This window comes from Haliotis cracherodii, unplaced genomic scaffold (genome assembly GCF_022045235.1).
Source record: "Haliotis cracherodii isolate W230 unplaced genomic scaffold, xgHalCrac1.p SCAF_14, whole genome shotgun sequence".
Lineage (NCBI taxonomy): Eukaryota > Metazoa > Mollusca > Gastropoda > Lepetellida > Haliotidae > Haliotis > Haliotis cracherodii.
Genome location: NW_027266269.1, coordinates 34,309,703 through 34,327,349, shown reverse-complemented (window position 1 = coordinate 34,327,349; position 17,647 = coordinate 34,309,703). Strand labels below are relative to the sequence as shown.

The following is a 17,647-nucleotide window of genomic DNA, read 5'->3' as shown; positions in this document are numbered from 1 at the left end:
ACTATATAATCTTGGACGCGACGTAACCCCATTTCACCTCACCTCACCATTTCACCTCACCTCACCACTACACCTCACTATTTCACCTCACCATTTCACCCCACCTCACCTCATCTGTATTAATGGGGTGAGTGAGTGGGAGATTTAACGTGCGCTTTCCGACTAATAGCGTGTCTCGCACACGGACCCGGCCAGGCCATTTAGTGTGTTTCCGAAAAGGGGAAAGGTTGTTTGGCAACCCATTTGGGGGCTTTGAGTGGTTGCTTAAATAGAGTTTTGGAAATTTTGAGATTTGGAATAAATGTCGAGGGGGTTGGGTGGAGGACTAAGGGAGCATAGTGTGGAGGTTTGTTTGTTTGTTTATGTGATTAGGGTTTGGTAGTTTAATGGATTTTTAGATTCGATTTATAAGACCTGTTTTGAGTAAGAATATGCCTAAGGCTTTGAAATTTTCTAGTTTACTATTAATGGGGCCTTCTGCCGAGCTTATATACTGACGAGTATTCACCTGTGCCTCACGCTTGTTTTAGTAAATTCATTTTGATAGCACTTCCTTGGCATTTGATTGGCTAACCAAGCAATATTTTGTGTGATTGTTTCCATTAACCGACTATAGTTAGACCAATCCCACTTAGAAATTATCCTATTCCTGATTGGCTGATAATAGAATGGGCGGGGCTTGTATTGCATCATTGCGCTGAACGATGCCACTTATTCCGAACTGTTGTCTACAGTTCCGTGTGTGTTAATCATCAAACAAACAGTCTATGAAGTAAAAGCACCTTTTATTGTGATAAAAACGTAAAAAAGAGTGTGCACATTTTGTGTAAATTCATTTCGTGCAGTTTTCACACTGGTTTTTACATTTATGTCTCCATAAACTCTTAAAAATATTCAAATCAATTCTTAATGTAGTATGTGAAGAAACCTATGATCATGGGTTCGAATCCCGGTTCGCCCAGGATTTGGCACGGCCACGGCAACGGCCAATACAGTTGGAATATAGCGGTAATGTCACTTAAATCTATATGAATGGGTTACCTACACGTTCTAACGCCTCTCGTGCCAACGGGGTGGTCGGGTAGCCTAGTGGTTAAAGCGTTCGCTCGCCTAGCCCAAGACCCGGGTTCGATTGCCGACATGGGCACAATGTGTGAAGCCCATTTCCGGTGTCCCCTGCCGTGATATTGCTGGAATATTGCTAAAAGCGGCGTTAAACCATACTCACTCACCTACCAACAGCGTACACAACGTCTCTTAAGTTCATTCCTCCATTAACGCAAACACAATTGCAGTCAGGTCTTAAAGAGACGACAACATGAGTATCGGATGATTTTTAAAACGTGAATTGCTGATTTTGTGATAATCCCCCTCACGGCTTCAATAACACTGTACGTGCTGACAAATACTGGTCTACTGGGCCAAGATTATTACAGCTTAAATTCAACACAGTTTTTACATAGTTTGATGTTTGCTAACTGCGGTATATAACACCACTCACTCAGCATAGCCTTCCTGCATCTGTTTCCAGGTTTGCTTTCTTGCATCTTAAGCTTATTTCACCCTTATGTTTCAGATCAAACTTCTGCGGAGGGTGCAATGCCGAATTCTTCCTAAAAGTTGAATGCAATTGTGCTGCAACCCAATAACTTTGGCATGTGCAAATAAAAAAATATAATATCAATTATGTTTAATAGTTACTGTTATTCCTGGGGCACGGGTGGCCCGGTCGTCTGAGGCGCCGTGATTCGCTGTGCAGAGTTGCGTCCCTTGGGCACGCCAGAAACCTATGATTGTGGGTTCGAATCCCGGTTCGCCCTGATTATGTTTCTAGGTTTGTCAGCACCATACCCGTGCTCGTGCTGTTAAAGGCGGCGTTAAACCCAACTCACTCACTACTGTTATTTCTAAGTTTCGGATCGGAGTTGTAGTGACCATTTTCATTTTCCTGGGATATTAATATAAAGTAGGTCAGGAGTTAGAATAGGTCTTCAGCAACCCATGCTTGACGTAAAAGGTGACTATGCTTGTCGTAAGAGGCGACTAACGGGATCAAACCGCCGTCGTACGGCTGGAATATTGAGTGCGGCGTTAAACAACAAGTCCTTGTTTTCTCTGCTGACATAGGCATACCTAGATTTTCTACTTCACCTGTAGATATACCAAGACGTTGTACTTCACCTGTAGACATAGTTAGATGTTCTACTTCACCTGTAGACATACCTAGATGTTGTACTTCACCTGTGGATATACCTAGATGTTCTACTTCACGTGTAGACATAGTTAGATGTTCTACTTCACCTGTAGAGATACCTAGATGTTGTACTTCATCTGTGGATATACCTAGATGTTCTATGTGATCTGTAGAAATACCTAGATGTTCTCACCAATAGCAAATACCTAGATGTTCTACCTCATCTTTAGGTATGTCTACAGGTGAAGTAGAACATCTAACTATCTAACATCTAGGTATATCCACAGATGAAGTACAACATCTAGGTATGTCTACAGGTGAAGTACGTCTAGGTATAAATACCTAGATGTTCTACGTCACCTGTAGAAATACCTAGATGTTCTATGTCATCTGTAGATATGGCAGGTTTTATGTGGATGAATAAATCCCAAATAAAAACATCAAGAACTTTAAGAGAGAAAAGTTTTATTCTTGAGCCTTTCGCTGAAGCGGAATAATACTTGTATTCATTCAAAATTGCGTGAGCATCATAAACCAGGTTAATCCAAGTGCGACCTTGACAAAACAAGTGTAAACTTTTGTAAACAATGTGATGGGTGTCGTAACGGAAAGTTTTGCTTGCTTGTTTGTTGTTTAAAAGCAGCTCTCGGCAGTTCTATTGCATCAATCTAGGAATTAAGAAATTACCTTCATGATAGAATCAATGTTTTACGAGGCACTAGTATAATTTAATAACTATAATTGATAAGTATATGGATCAGATATCAAGCGATGATAACAATGTTAGAGGTGAGGTGAAATTGGGTTCAACGTCGCGTCCAAGATTATTGCACTTATATAGCGACGTGCATGTACGTGTGTTTGTGTGGCTGCTTGTACTAGTACGGACTGATGCCGATTTATAGTGCTAGCTCAATGAAATACCATGCCGCAGTTTAACATGAATACCCCACTCAGACACAGTATACTGACTCCGAGCCGACCAGTCCTTGTTTAGCCCCTCAATGCCGAGTGCCAGACAGGGTAACAACAAGTACCATCTTTTAACGTCTTTTGGTATGACGCGGTTGGGGATCGAACCCCAGACCTTCCACTTTCAGACAAATAATTAAGCAGTGATACAAAAACTGTTAAGATATTCTTTGTTATATAATAGGCATGAGTTAATAAACAATTGCTGGTTTTGTGATCTCACTTTGAGAACAATGCATCAACTTCAGAGACGTCTCAGTACCTATTCAAGTTACAGCCTAATATAACATTGCCTATGATTACGTAACACATTTATAATTAAAAATTCCATTTGTAAAATAATAACAAAGTGTAAAGTGTAAGCTCAACTCATTGGATATTCATTTATATCATAGCAGTGAACATTTGATATAATGCAGACATTATTATCAATTCACATTAAATCACGCATTGATAATTACTCATAATGTTTGGTATATATTTAAGGTAATCATAAATAACATCTGAACAATGTTTACAAAAAGCATTCATATGAAAGATTATAACAACACCTTTCTTGAACAATGACATCCCTTATAACTTATTGTAACTTAAATACAGTACATGTGACGTCATGAACTATAGCCGATTCAGATGTACACTTCAGAGTTAAATAGTGAATACAAGATTTAATACGGTAAATAATACTGGGATCCGCATTCAATGACTGAATACACTATACTAACTTCAGATAACAGCTATGCGCAAAATGATTAAATACGGTACGTGACGTCACTGCCGAGCGCTGGTGAGTGCGCCGTTATATAACAATGAGCGGTGCCGCCTGTGCATTCCGCGCTATGCGGGTCGAGCTTATACAAATCACACATGAATGAATACCGTATTTGAAACTTGAAATATATGTGAATTAAAACTGATTAATAGTGAACGTATATTCTATTGTGAATGTTTATGAACCTTATTGGAGATTTCGCCAAACAGAAAAATTGCTTGTGAACTGTAATTTAGAAATGGATATAAACACTGCTATAGGAAAGCCTGTTTCGTTATAACTATTCTACAACATAAAACTACTACGTTATCTTTAGCGTCCAATTTATGCTTAAAGTATAGTATCTGAGATATTCTATACAGCATCCATTCATCTTACCGAATGGAAATAATATGCATAAATTGGAAAACATAAATTTATCAGGCATTGCTTAAATTGCGTGCATTTATCTAGAACAAAAGTTACGTTGGAGTATTGTGGTCTAGTGCTATCTATGCCCTCACAAAGTAGTTACCTAATAAGAAACATATTTTTTTCAATATGAATAGTCTCCTGTACAAATATCAATCCGGCTTTGTACCAGGACCTTCTACTACCTCACAATTAATAGAAATGTATAATGATATTGTCTCATCTGTTGATAAGCACGAATACTATTGTATGGTATTCTGTGATATATCGAAAGCATTTGACAGAGTTTGGCATAAAGGATTACTTCATAAATTACAAAAATACGGTGTAACGGGCAAGCTATTACTATGGTTAGAAGACTATAGTAGTCAGAGGAGACAAAAGGTTTTTGTAAATGGCAGCTTTTCATCTTTGAAATTCACCAGAGCCGGTGTCCCCCAGGGCTCGGTATTAGGTCCCTTTTTGTTTCTGGTCTACATCAACATCTCGCTGATAATCTAGTGAATTCCACTCGCCTTTTTGCAGACGATACTTCCATTGGTACATCATCTCTTCACTTACAAATGATAGAACAGATTAAACAGTGATCTTGAGCTTCTCAATGCCTGGGCCATTAGATGGCTAGTTAAGTTTAACCCGGACAAAACAACATTTATTCTGTTCACTCATTGTAAAAAACGCACTGCAGATATTATTTATAACTATACCGCACTTAGCGCATCTATCTCGCACAAACATCTGGGCGTTACTCTCTCCCATGATATGAAGTGGACAACTCACGTTGATAACATTTGCCGCTCAGCTTCCAAAATGATTTGTTCGTTTAGAACCGTTAAATATTTACTTGATAGACAAACCCTGTCCGAAATCTATCTTGTTTTCATAAGGCCTATATTAGAATATGCTTCAGAGGTATGGGACAACTGCAGTCATGAAAATTCCGAAAAACTTGAAATGATTCAACTCGAAGCCGCTCGCATAGTAACAGGTCTCCCTAAATTCTCCTCAAGATCGAGTTTATATTTTGAGACAGGATGGGAATCATTATCTTAGAGAAGGTTAAATAAAAAACTTTGTAAATCTACAGTATTGTTAATAACCTATGCCCATCGTATTTACATGACATGTTACCACCCAAAGTATCAACTTTTAGTAGATATGAGTTACGAAATCAGAATAATCTGAATTTGCCGCAAGCACGAACAGTTACATACCAACAATCATTTATACCTTCTTCAATCAAATTATGGAATGAGTTACCCCCTGAATACAGAAGTGCAACATCATTATCAAATTTTAAACATATGATTAAAACAACCATGACAGCTCCACCTCCATACTTCTCAATCGGCAGCCGAAGAGCTGATATTTTACATACACGCCTAAGGCATTCTTGCAGTTCCCTAAATGCAGACCTCCTTAAAGTAAATTTATCTGATACTTTGTCCTCCTCTTGTGGAAACCCATGTGAAAACAACATACACTTTTTTCTTGAATGTCCCAATTACACTATTCCCAGAAATATCATGTTCGCTAACATTATAAAAGCTGGAACTACATGTACAATACAAAATATTCTCTACGGTGATCTATCCCTATCTGAAAGTCACAATAACCTCATCTTCAACAGCGTTCAAAAATATATACTGTCGACTAATAGATTCGAGTAACCCTTTATCATTAATACAGAATATTCTAGAACCGTATTTATCAGGCATAAGAACGCAAACAAATATACATAACGTAAATTATATCGAGTAACTGGGTCATGATAATGCATATTGAAGCATTTTTGCGATAGTGGCCCTACTATTGCGATACTATTGCGATAATTTTCACTTGCAATTATAGCAGGCTTTAGCAGCATATATTTCAGCATTTTGACTGACACCATCAAAATAATTATAACTTTCTGATACTATTTGTAAAGAAAACAAGAAATTAGAAGAAAACAAGTTCAAATTGACCTCTCGAAAACATTTTAATACAAAATTTCACTTCATGTAACTTGTCTTAGGTTACTGCAGTGTTTTAGCACCAATGTGAATGAATGTGATTGAATGACTAGTATTTGACTATACAAACTGTCAAACTAATTGTCACATTGGCATTCACTGAATGACTAAATGCGATTCAACATATCAATTAAGAAACAAAGTTAACAAAAACTGACATGTGGCGTCCGCCATCTTGTCAATGTTGCCTAGCGACGAGTAGCTAAGGGACGTAATTCTAAATCAAGCAGACAAAGTAGTGCAATCCAAAGGAAAGCACGACAGAGGTTAGATGATCATAGCAGTTGTTTCTATGTCTTTTAAGAAAGTAAATGTACCAAACAAATTAACTATCGCCAATAGTATCAATTGTTTCAAGTTGCAATCGATAGTGTACTATCGTGAGACAAACAATCGCAATCAATCGATTGTTCGATGTATCGTTACACCACTAGTCGAAGTACATGTACCTACATGTGCCTACATAGAGGTACGTCAGAAAAGGTGTCGGAATCCTCTGTTGGTGTGAAATCTTGTCTTGAGAAATATTTCAATCCAATACGACAACCTGGCATCAGCCACGGCAATACATGCTCACCCTTTTCGCGAACACCAGGTGTCATCACTGATTTTCAGTGATACACTTCCATACTTTTCACTGCTCCTTTGCCTTTCACGCCAATTTGAGCCCGTTTTCTCGGATAATCGAAACTGGTTATCCTCTTCCTTTGACGTTTTGTATTTACGTCAAGACGTGAACGTCACAAGGTCAGAGCAAACTCATGCTGTACATTGGGTGGAGCTGGTACGGCGTTATCAGAGGGGTGCTAAAGCGAGGTAGGTTAGCACTATGGTAATGATACATGAGTTCCTCTAACGATAGAAAGGATGCCGCTTTGTTGCTCTCCAGGAAGTAAACGTCCTCCTGAAACAAATGTTGTTGACAAATACTTAACATGTACATAAACTAGTGAGTGAGTTTGGTCTTACGCCGCTTTAACAATCTTCCAGCAATATCACGGCGGGAGACACCAGAAATGTCGGGAATCGAGCTTCGACGTGACGAGCAAACGCTTTAACCACTAGGCTACCCGACCACCCCAGTACATAAACTAAACTGGTACCCATTTTAATAAGACTTTTATCTATGATAGTCGGCGACTAGTTCAGTGAAAGAGTTTTTAGTTGTTTGTTGTTTAACGCCGCACCAATATTCCAACTATATAAAGGCGACCAGACAATCCTGTGATTGACATCATGAGCATCGATCTACGCAAAGGGGAAACAATTATATACATCAACCAAGTCAGCGAGCCTGACAACCTGATCCCGTTAGTCGCCTCTAATGACAAGCATGGGCTGACAGATGATATGCTTGTGGTAAGAGGCGACTAACGGGATCGGGTGGTCAGATTCGCTGACTTGTTTGATGCATGTCATCGATCCCAATTGCGTGGATCGGTGCCCAAAATATTGATCACTAGATTGTCTGGTCCAGACTCGATTATTTACAGGCCGCTCCTAGATTATACACTCTCAAAAAAGAAACGCAACCCCTATAATTTCAAGATGTTTATCTCAATATTCAAGTTATTATGACACATTTATTATTGAAGACAACAAAATGAAATTTGGCATGGTGGCAGTACAGTTATGCAAGTTTAAGTCCAGACTTCGACAGTTCTCTCACTAAGATTGACTTGAGGCAAGGGGGCGTCTTTCTCAGTACCTCGTATGAGCGCCACGAGCTGCGATCACAGCATTACACCTCCTAGGAACAGAACGGATTAGACGCCGGATTCTTTCCTGAGGGATTGCTCTCCACTCCTCCTGCAGTGCAACGGCTAGTGCATCCAACGTCTGCGGCGGCGGTGTACGTGGACGTACTCGTCGGTCCAGATAATCCCAAAGATGTTTGATTGGGTTGATGTCTGGTGATCGGGAGGGCCATGGTAACATGTTGACGTTAGAATTCTGGAGAAAATTCACTGTTGCATGAGCAATGTGCGGCCGGGCGTTGTCGTGTTGATAGAGCTCCCTCTGTTGGTCGATAATCGGCAGAAGATGAGGCTGTAAGACGTCATTGATATAGCGCTGGGCTGTCAAATTGCCACGAATGATCACCAAGTCTGATCTTTGGTTGTAAGACATGGCTCCCCACACCATGACGCTCCCTCCTCCAAATATGTCGACCTGCCGAACACAGTTCGGGGCAAAACGTTCGTTTCCTCTTCTATAGACACGTTGTCTTCTGTCACGGCGTTGTAAGAGAAAACATGATTTGTCACTAAACCAGATGCACCTCCAGTTTCTGATGGTCCATATCCGAACGTTGGTGCACCACCTGAGTCGTTGGCGTCGATGTTCGTGGCGTAAAACAGGTCCAATAAGTGGTCTTCTTGCACGTAGACCGGCCTCTCGTAGACGGTTCCTACTTGTTTGTGCGGACACTCTTCTAAAACCTGGCACTTGTGTTGCAGTGACGGTAGGTGTGGCTAGCCGATTACGTAGGTGGGTGACCCGGATGAATCAATCCTGAGGTGGTGTGGTAACACTTGGCCTACCACTTCTGGGGCGATCTTCATTTGCATGAAACTGGGTGTATCGGCTCCAAAGTCGTGAAATCGTTGTTTTATGAACATAGAGGTGCCGGGCAACGTTTCCAAAGCTTTGTCCGGCCTCAATACGACCAATGGCGATTTTTCGATCTGCAGCACTCAACCGTGTTATATTCAACCTTGTCTTTCGGTGAAAATGATAGAGTAAATCGCAAATCAACACATGCTTTTATAAACCCATACTTCTACTGCTCTTTCCATGAATTGCACGTGCATGAGGCTTTTGGCATGGGCCACGTGAAAATTTTGCTCACTATGATAAAAGTAACAATAAAATGCCCTTGTGCACGAAAATTGGTGTGTTTGGGCGCTTACGTTAATAAAAAGTGTACATGGTATAAGTGCATATCAGCGTTATTAAAGCTATGTGAGTATAACCTATGTTTTGTGTTTAATCCTGGAGAGTGCAAGGGCTGGCACACGAATGCTGAGAGCGATAGTTCGGAGCCAGAGTCGATAGACCAACTACCCGTGACTTAAATAACCGTTGGCTGACCAGGCAAGTGGTGGAGGCATGCCGCGCTTTGTCCACAACGGGGTTGACGACAATAACATAGGTACCTGTAGTAGGGCTCAGTTAACCCCACAACGCAGCTATGACCGTATCGACTGTGAATACATGTAATGCAAATTGAAGCTTGGTCCTTACACCCAATGTATAATCACATGAATACCTTATATCTGTTTGAATGGTCAATAATGAAAATAAATAAATAAATTAAGAGATACCTGAATGAACACTATAGTAAAACAAGTGGTTGACATCATGAGCAACTCATGCTGTCTGTATACAGTGATAGCAATCAACCAAGCCCGACCACAGAGAGCATAGAGCAGGACCTTTTCTAACAATATTGTATTCCTATGTTAAATGCTACGACTAATGTGCTTAGTATAACATATGCCTGGCACGTAAACAAATTGACTTATGGCTGGATAAATGAGTGAGTGAGTGAGTGAGTGAGTGAGTGAGTGAGTATGGTTTTACGCCGCTTTTAGCAATATTCCAGCAATATCACGGCGAGGGACACCAGAAATGGGCTTCACACATTGTACCCATGTCAGGATTCGAACCCGGGTTTTCGGCGTTACGAGCGAACGCTTTAACCACTAGGCTACCCGACCGCCCCACAATACTGATCAATCTCTCTTCATATATATACATATCTATAAATGAACCTGGGTCTACAGCGTGACGAGCGAACGCTTTAATTACTAGGCTACCTGACCGTCCTGTGGATAAATGAGAGTTCATATCAAGGTATACACAAGTGAAGAACCCAGTCACCTAGGGGCTCTTCATGTATCGTTTATTGGATTTAACCATACCTCAAAACATATCCTAAACTTTCTTGTGCTGCCTTCTAGAAACACAACCAAGACCTTCTGAAAGAGAATGACAATGGTGACAGTGTGGAATTTGTTCAGTGGTATGTTTTGTTTGTTTGTTCGATGTTAAACGCCGCACTCGGCAATATTCCAGCTATATGACGGCGGTCTGTAACACAATCGAGTCTGGACCAGACAATCAAGTGATTGATATTATGAGCATCGATCCACGTAATTGGGATTGATGACATGTATCAACCAAGTCAGCGAGCCTGACCACCCGATCCCGTTTGTCGCCTTTTACGACAAGCATAATCGCCTTTTACGGCAAGTATGGGTTGCTGAGGACCTATTCTACCCCGGAATCTTCACGGGTCCAGTGGTATGGGTGTCGTGGTTGTGCTTGGTACTGGCGTGTCAGAACTTTTGGCAAATGCGTGTGCAAAGGAATGTTCATTTTCCTTTATGTCTGGCATTTGAAGGCATTTTTTAAGAGTCTGCTACATGTAGAGGTTCTGTTAGTTTGAAATATCTTTTGAAAATATTCGATGGAATATAAGTATCAATGGAATATTACTTACCTGTCCATCTGTGCCATCCCTGACCAGATATACACCATCCTCGCCAAGAGTTTGAATGATTCTGGGTAAACATATCCATGGATGTCAATTCTATGTCCACAATACTGATGAGTGAGTGAGTGAGTGAGTGAGTGAGTGAGTGAGTGAGTGAGTGAGTGAGTGAGTATGGTTTTACGCCGCTTTTAGCAATATTCCAGCAACATCACGGCAGGGGACACCAGAAATGGGCTTCACACATTGTACCCATGTCAGGATTTTCGGCGTTACGAGCGAACGCTTTAATCACTAGGCTACCCAACCGCCCCACAATACTGATGATTCTCTATTCATATATATACATATCTATAAATGTTATGAATGATATATATATGGCAGCCTTAATGTTTTGATCTGTAAACATGTACTTGTCTCTTTTTGATTGGTTGGTTTACATCGCAAACAGCAATATTGCAGCTGTATGACGGCGAGTCTGGATCAGACAATCCAGTCACTGTTACAATGAGCATCGATTTACGCAACTGAAGGCCAATTAGAACCTGGATAATTGTGTTATTTGGTAATGTTAATCGGATTAATTATTGGTAAATGGGTAATATAAAGCCTTTACAAACAGGCCTGATATTAAAGTCAGTCAGGGTACGATAGTAATCAAATACTCACGATGAAGCCTTTTCCTTATCAGACCTGAGGTAGTGGATCGATCCCCAGTAATTTTTCTTTTTCTTCTCCGAGACAGCATCTGGGTCCTAGACAATGAGAAGTCGTTCGATGCTGCATTGTATCAAATAACCAGATTATTGTACTCGAATTATTACTATGATACAACAGGTCATGAAAAGGTCACAAGTACACTAATTGCAGGTGGACATATGTAGCGGCCATAAAATTTCCGAGTCCCGTGATGGGATTCGAACCACGGACCTTCTGAACCGAGGTTGGACGCCTTGTCCACATGACCAAAGAGGTTAACCCCGTTAGCAAGCTGACAAGGTAAGGATGTCATCTGTGGGATGACTCCACGCCCTGCTACATACTCCCCCGTCAACAGAAGGCACGTCTCGGGCCGCATAGTAGGGTACTGACGCTTATTTTGCTCAAATTTAATATGAACGTGCTCAGCACCACGTTGGGCGCCAATGTAGCGGCCATAAAATTTCCGAGTCCCGTGATGGGATTCGAACCACGGACCTTCTGAACCGAGGTTGGACGCCTTGTCCACATGACCAAAGAGGTTAACCCCGTTAGCAAGCTGACAAGGTAAGGATGTCATCTGTGGGATGACTCCACCCCCTGCTACACATACAGGTAGGTAAACTAGGTACAAGTGTTATATCAATGCAGAGTGAACACAGGTGAACTATTCTGTGCAAAAAAGCAGGGATACTTTGTTTTGAGGTGAAACTACCCGAAAATACACCAATATCTGGCAATGAAAGTAAGTGATTTATGGGGCAAGAACATTTCCGAAGAATCATGCGACGTTTGCAGAGTGCAGACCGTTTAGTGCCATAGGCATGTTGCAGGTCAAGCACACGTCAGAATATTGTTGACCAAACGCTCCAGCTGATTGTCAATCTGTCATCAACAGTTTGTGGGTTCGATACTAAAAAACACATATAACATTGATGATTGCCGATGATTAAACTAGCTTCCATGCAGATCAATACATAGTAGATACAGGTGGACATAGGTAATCTAATTACAGGTGGACATAGGTAAACTATATACAGGTGGACACAGGTAAACTAATTACAGGTGGACGAAGGTAAACTATCTTCCATGCAGATCAATACATAGTGGATACAGGTGGACATAGGTAATCTAATTACAGGTGGACACAGGTAAACTTGTGTATACCTGTACGTTGTTGAAACATACCATCCTTGTGTATACCCGTACATTGTTGAAACATACCATCCTTGTGTATACCTGTACATTGTTGAAACATACCATCCTTGTGTATACCCGTACATTGTTGAAACATACCATACCTGTGTATACCCGTACGTTGTTGAAACATACCATCCTTGTGTATACCCCTACATAGTTGAAACATACCATCCTTGTGTATACCCATATATTGTTAAAACATACCATCCTTGTGTATACCCGTACATAGTTAAAACATACCATCCTTGTGTATACCTGTACATTGTTGAAACATACCATCCTTGTGTATACCCCTACATAGTTGAAACATACCATCCTTGTGTATACCCATATATTGTTGAAACATACCATCCTTGTGTATACCTGTACCTTGTTGAAACATACCATCCTTGTGTATACCTGTACGTTGTTGAAACATACCATCCTTGTGTATACCTGTATGTTGTCGAAACATACCATCCTTGTGCATACCCATATATTGTTGAAACATACCATCCTTGTGTATACCTGTACGTTGTTGAAACATACCATCCTTGTGTATACCTGTACGTTGTTGAAACATACCATCCCTGTGTATACCCGTACATTGTTAAAACATACCATGTTTGTGTATACCCGTATATATATATATATATATATATATATATATATATATATATATATATATATGCCTCATAGCATTTATTCACCTGATGAAGGAGTAAGCATATACTCCGAAACGTTGCGTTCCTCATAATAAGAAGTTTACTTCCATAAATTCTCTTCCTTATGTGTATCACTTCTAAATGTCTTTCAAAGAAAAATTCATTTGTGTTTTTGATTATTTGAAAACTTACGGTCAGTGCCGGGGTATCTGCTTGTTCCTTCTTTTCCACACTAGCTCCATCAGGTGTTCCCCGTCTGAAATAACGAAATACACTACACAATAATTCATGACACACACACACACACACAACTGAGCGTTCAGTTAGATTCGTTTTTAGCCGTAAATCGGCAAGAGAGTTAACTCACTTTAAAAGTCCAGTTTCCACCCTTGCCGAACTAGGCTGGAATTCCTGGGCTCGATTGTAGCGCCACCAGTGGCTGTTGCCACTTATGTCACTTCTAAACCTCTCCTATGGACCAATCAGATTCCACCTCTCGTATCACTTACGATCTGATCGATAATCAAGTTCTATATCGTGATAAAACGGGTCTTACATCGTGAAATGCATCAAATCACGTGAGCACCTTGATTAATAATATGAAGAGATTTTGGAAAATATCTGCTGACAACGAGTGGCCAGTGCACATGCTTTGTAAATCCTGCAATCAACCAAAATCTGCACGACAGTTTACAAACCGGATTTCGATTTCGGTGAGCGATTTCGATTTGACTATGCATAGACTCGTTAGTCCAGACAAAATGTAACTCCATAATACCAGCCTAGTTCGGCAGGGGTGGAAACTGGACTTTAGAGTCAGTTAACTCCATCGCCCCGGGAAGATGTAATTCGGATACTACAGCAGAAACCAAGTTAGCTTAATGTCGGAGACCGTTACAAAATGACACAGGTTGTAGACATTCATTAACAACGTTGGTGAGGTCACGAGTATGGTAGAGACACACAAATGGTTATAATCGGGGCGAAACTAAGAATAGAACCGGTCAAGCAGATCAGGGAAGCTAAGGCACGTAACTCTGCACACAGAATTATAATTTGTTCGGTCACCCATAAACCGTTGTTTCTCCCTGTAATTATACATGTTCTCGAGACCCCTGAAGATCTGGGGTGTAAAGGTCTTCAGCAACCCATACTTCTCATAAGAGGCGACTTTCGATCAGGTGTTCCAGTTCACATTCTTGGTTGATGCATGTCATCGTATCGCAAATGCGTGGATCGATGCTCATGATATCAATCACTGGATTATCTGGTCCAGACTTGATTACTTGCAGACCGCCAAACAAACAAACATGTTCTGGAACATGTATTAAAGACGGCCACAATGGTCTAGTGAAAAAAGCGACTGCCAAGAGAGCGGAAGGTCAGGGGTTCGATCCCCGTCGCATCATACGAAAGACGCGAAATTATGGTACTTGTTGTTACCCTGCCTAGTGCTTGGCATTAAGGCGATAAAACAAGAACTGGTCGGCTCAGAGTCAGTATACTGTGTCTGAGTGGGGTATTCATGTTAAACTGCGGCATGGTGTCTCATTCGGCTAGTACTATAAAATCGCCATTAAGTCCCGACTAGCACAGGATTTGGTCACCTTTGTTCACCTCCTTTGTCCCTGGATATTAACGCCGCTATAGCACGCTCTCTTATCCGGCACAAGTCTGCATCTTCACTGTCTGAAATTAGAAATTAATGTAAAAAAACATTCAAACCTACATGAATTACCAGAATTACCATTTATGTTTCAGTACATTGAGTGAGTGAGTTTGGTTTAACGCCGCTTTTAACATTATTCCAGTTATATCACGGCGTGTCAGCTTTATGTGGGAGGAAAGCCTGAAGTGATGAAGGTCTAAGACATTTACCACTTCGGTGAAACCCACGAGCACGGGTATGGTGTTGACTATCCTACAAACATAATTGGGGCAAATCGGGATTCGAAAACACAATCATAGGTTTCTGGTGTGCCCAAGGGACGCAACTCTGCACAGGGAATCGCGGCGCCTTAAGCCACTGGGCCACCCGTGCCCCCTTTCAGTACATTGGTTCAGCTTCATGATTTGGCTGGCTCAACTTTCGGGTTAAGGGTAATTCCAGAATCTAGGATGACACGCAATCAATGTCACCGTCTGATCGCCCAATCTATTTGTTCGCCTCTTACGACCAACATAGGTTACTTGAGATCTGTCGTTACCAGTCTTTGCAGATAGAACATAAGTTTGTTGAAACAAGATGCACTTTCCTGCACCCTCAGTAGAATAAGAATTTATTTCGTTAAATGAGTTAAAATATTTTAAACCCAAATTAAATAAATACCTAACTACACACTTATTTCTTGTTTCATTTTGGCGTACCAAAGCTTATCAATCAAAAACCATAAAACCATAACTAAAAACTGATAAAATTGTATTCCTTCTTACAATCTCCCTTTCGTTTTGCTGTGTAGCTTTGTGGCACAACAAACTCCTGCACGTTGATATAGATGTCTGATTCAATCTCTGAATAAAACCATAACTAAAAACTGATAAAATTGTATTCCTTCTTACAATCTCCATTTCGTTTTGTTGTGTAGCTTTGTGGCACAACAAACTCCTGCACGTTGATATAGATGTCTGATTCAATCTCTGAATATATATTTGAATCCTCGGCACTGTAATCTCCCAGATCTCTGATTGGTCGCGTGGTCCCGAGATTTGCAAGTACCAATTCGGTCTTTATCATTTTCATACATTCCTGAAACGTGGAGAATTTAGTTAACATTGACGTCAAAGGAGGGCTATTTCTGAAACTGTTTGTTTGTTGTTAAACGCCACACTCAGCAATATTCCAGCTATATGACGGCGGTCTGTAAATTATCAAGTCTGGACTACCCGAACATGTCAGTTGCCTCTTACGACAAGCATAGTCGCCTGTTACGGCAAGCATGGGTTGCTGAAGACCTATTCTACTCCGGATCTTTACGGGTTATTTTTAAAACTGTTGAGGGTTAGCCCAGTCTTCTAAGACAACCGTATTCGCTGTGATAAATAAAAGCAGCGATAAAATCCTTTCCATATCAAAAGAAATCTCTGCATAAAGCACAGTCGATTGTACGATTCCGACTATATTATACTACTCAAAGGAAGTTAAGGATCACCTGATTCTTTCATATTACTATAGCTAATCTCTCATGTCATGACAGATTAACTTTACCATTATGAAAGAATCGGGTGATCCTTAACTTCTTTTGAGTAGTATATTTATACTGGAGGCGAGTGGGACAAAAAAATTAACAACTAACGAGAGATGCATAAAACCATATATCGTGATACTGCTATGATGTGTTTTAATTAATACATATCAATCTCAGAGTCCTTGTTTAATATACATATTGTTGATAATAATAATAATATAATAATAACAAGCATGAAATACTCATGTCGGGTCTGTGCAATGCATTAGCTCCTGTGAACTATGTTCACTGGGCCTTTTTGTAAAAAGATATACTACATTTTTCAAGATCTGCTTCGGAAACGAGGACTATCGCCATTTTCGGTCTAAATCAAAGTCTTTGCCATGGAAACTCAAAAAATAACTCTTAAAAAAAATCCCAAACTATCCAAAGGCACTAGTTCACCACTAGACCAAACAATGTGCAAAATTTGGTGAAGAAAAATGGTACGGTTTTCAAGATCTGCTCCGGAAACGAGGACTACTGCCATTTTCGGTCTAAATCAAAGTCGTTGCCATGGAAACTCGAAAAATAATTTTTTTAAAAATCCCAAACTATCAAAAGGCACCAGTTCACCACTAGATCTATCTATGTGCCAAGTTTGGTGAATAAATATGGTATGGTTTTCAAGATCTGCTCCGGAAATGAGGTTTATCGCCATTTTCAGTCTAAATCAAAGTCGTTGCCATGGAAACTCGAAAAATATATTTTTAAAAAATCCGAAACTATCAAAAGGCACCAGTTCACCACTAAACCTATCTATGTGCCAAGTATGATGAAGAAATATGGTACGGTTTTCAAGATTTGCTCTGGAAACGAGGACTACTGTCATTTTCAGTCTAAATCAAAGTTTTTGCCATGGAAACTCGAAAAATAACTTTTTTTAAAAATCCCAAACTATCAAAAGGCACCAGTTCACCACTAGATCTATCTATGTGCCAAGTTTGGTGAAGACATATGGTACGTTTTTCAAGATCTGCTCCAGAAACGAGGACTATCACCATTTTCAGTCTAAATC

General features: G+C 40.3%; 1 protein-coding gene across 1 annotated transcript in view; it reads right to left on the bottom strand.

Annotated features, from left to right (window-relative positions):
* Nucleotides 1-4,926: 4,926 nt before the first annotated feature.
* LOC139461206 (uncharacterized) overlaps nucleotides 4,927-17,647 on the bottom strand; it is a 42,089-nt gene continuing 29,368 nt past the window's right edge. The window contains exons 12-18 of the mRNA XM_071242805.1: nucleotides 15,965-16,151; nucleotides 15,013-15,094; nucleotides 13,598-13,661; nucleotides 11,532-11,617; nucleotides 10,872-10,932; nucleotides 10,291-10,347; nucleotides 4,927-7,268 (exon numbers count right to left, since the gene is read on the bottom strand). Coding sequence (XP_071098906.1) covers nucleotides 7,113-7,268; nucleotides 10,291-10,347; nucleotides 10,872-10,932; nucleotides 11,532-11,617; nucleotides 13,598-13,661; nucleotides 15,013-15,094; nucleotides 15,965-16,151 — 693 coding nt within the window. The 3' untranslated portion in view covers nucleotides 4,927-7,112. The remainder of the gene's footprint in view (nucleotides 7,269-10,290; nucleotides 10,348-10,871; nucleotides 10,933-11,531; nucleotides 11,618-13,597; nucleotides 13,662-15,012; nucleotides 15,095-15,964; nucleotides 16,152-17,647) is intronic.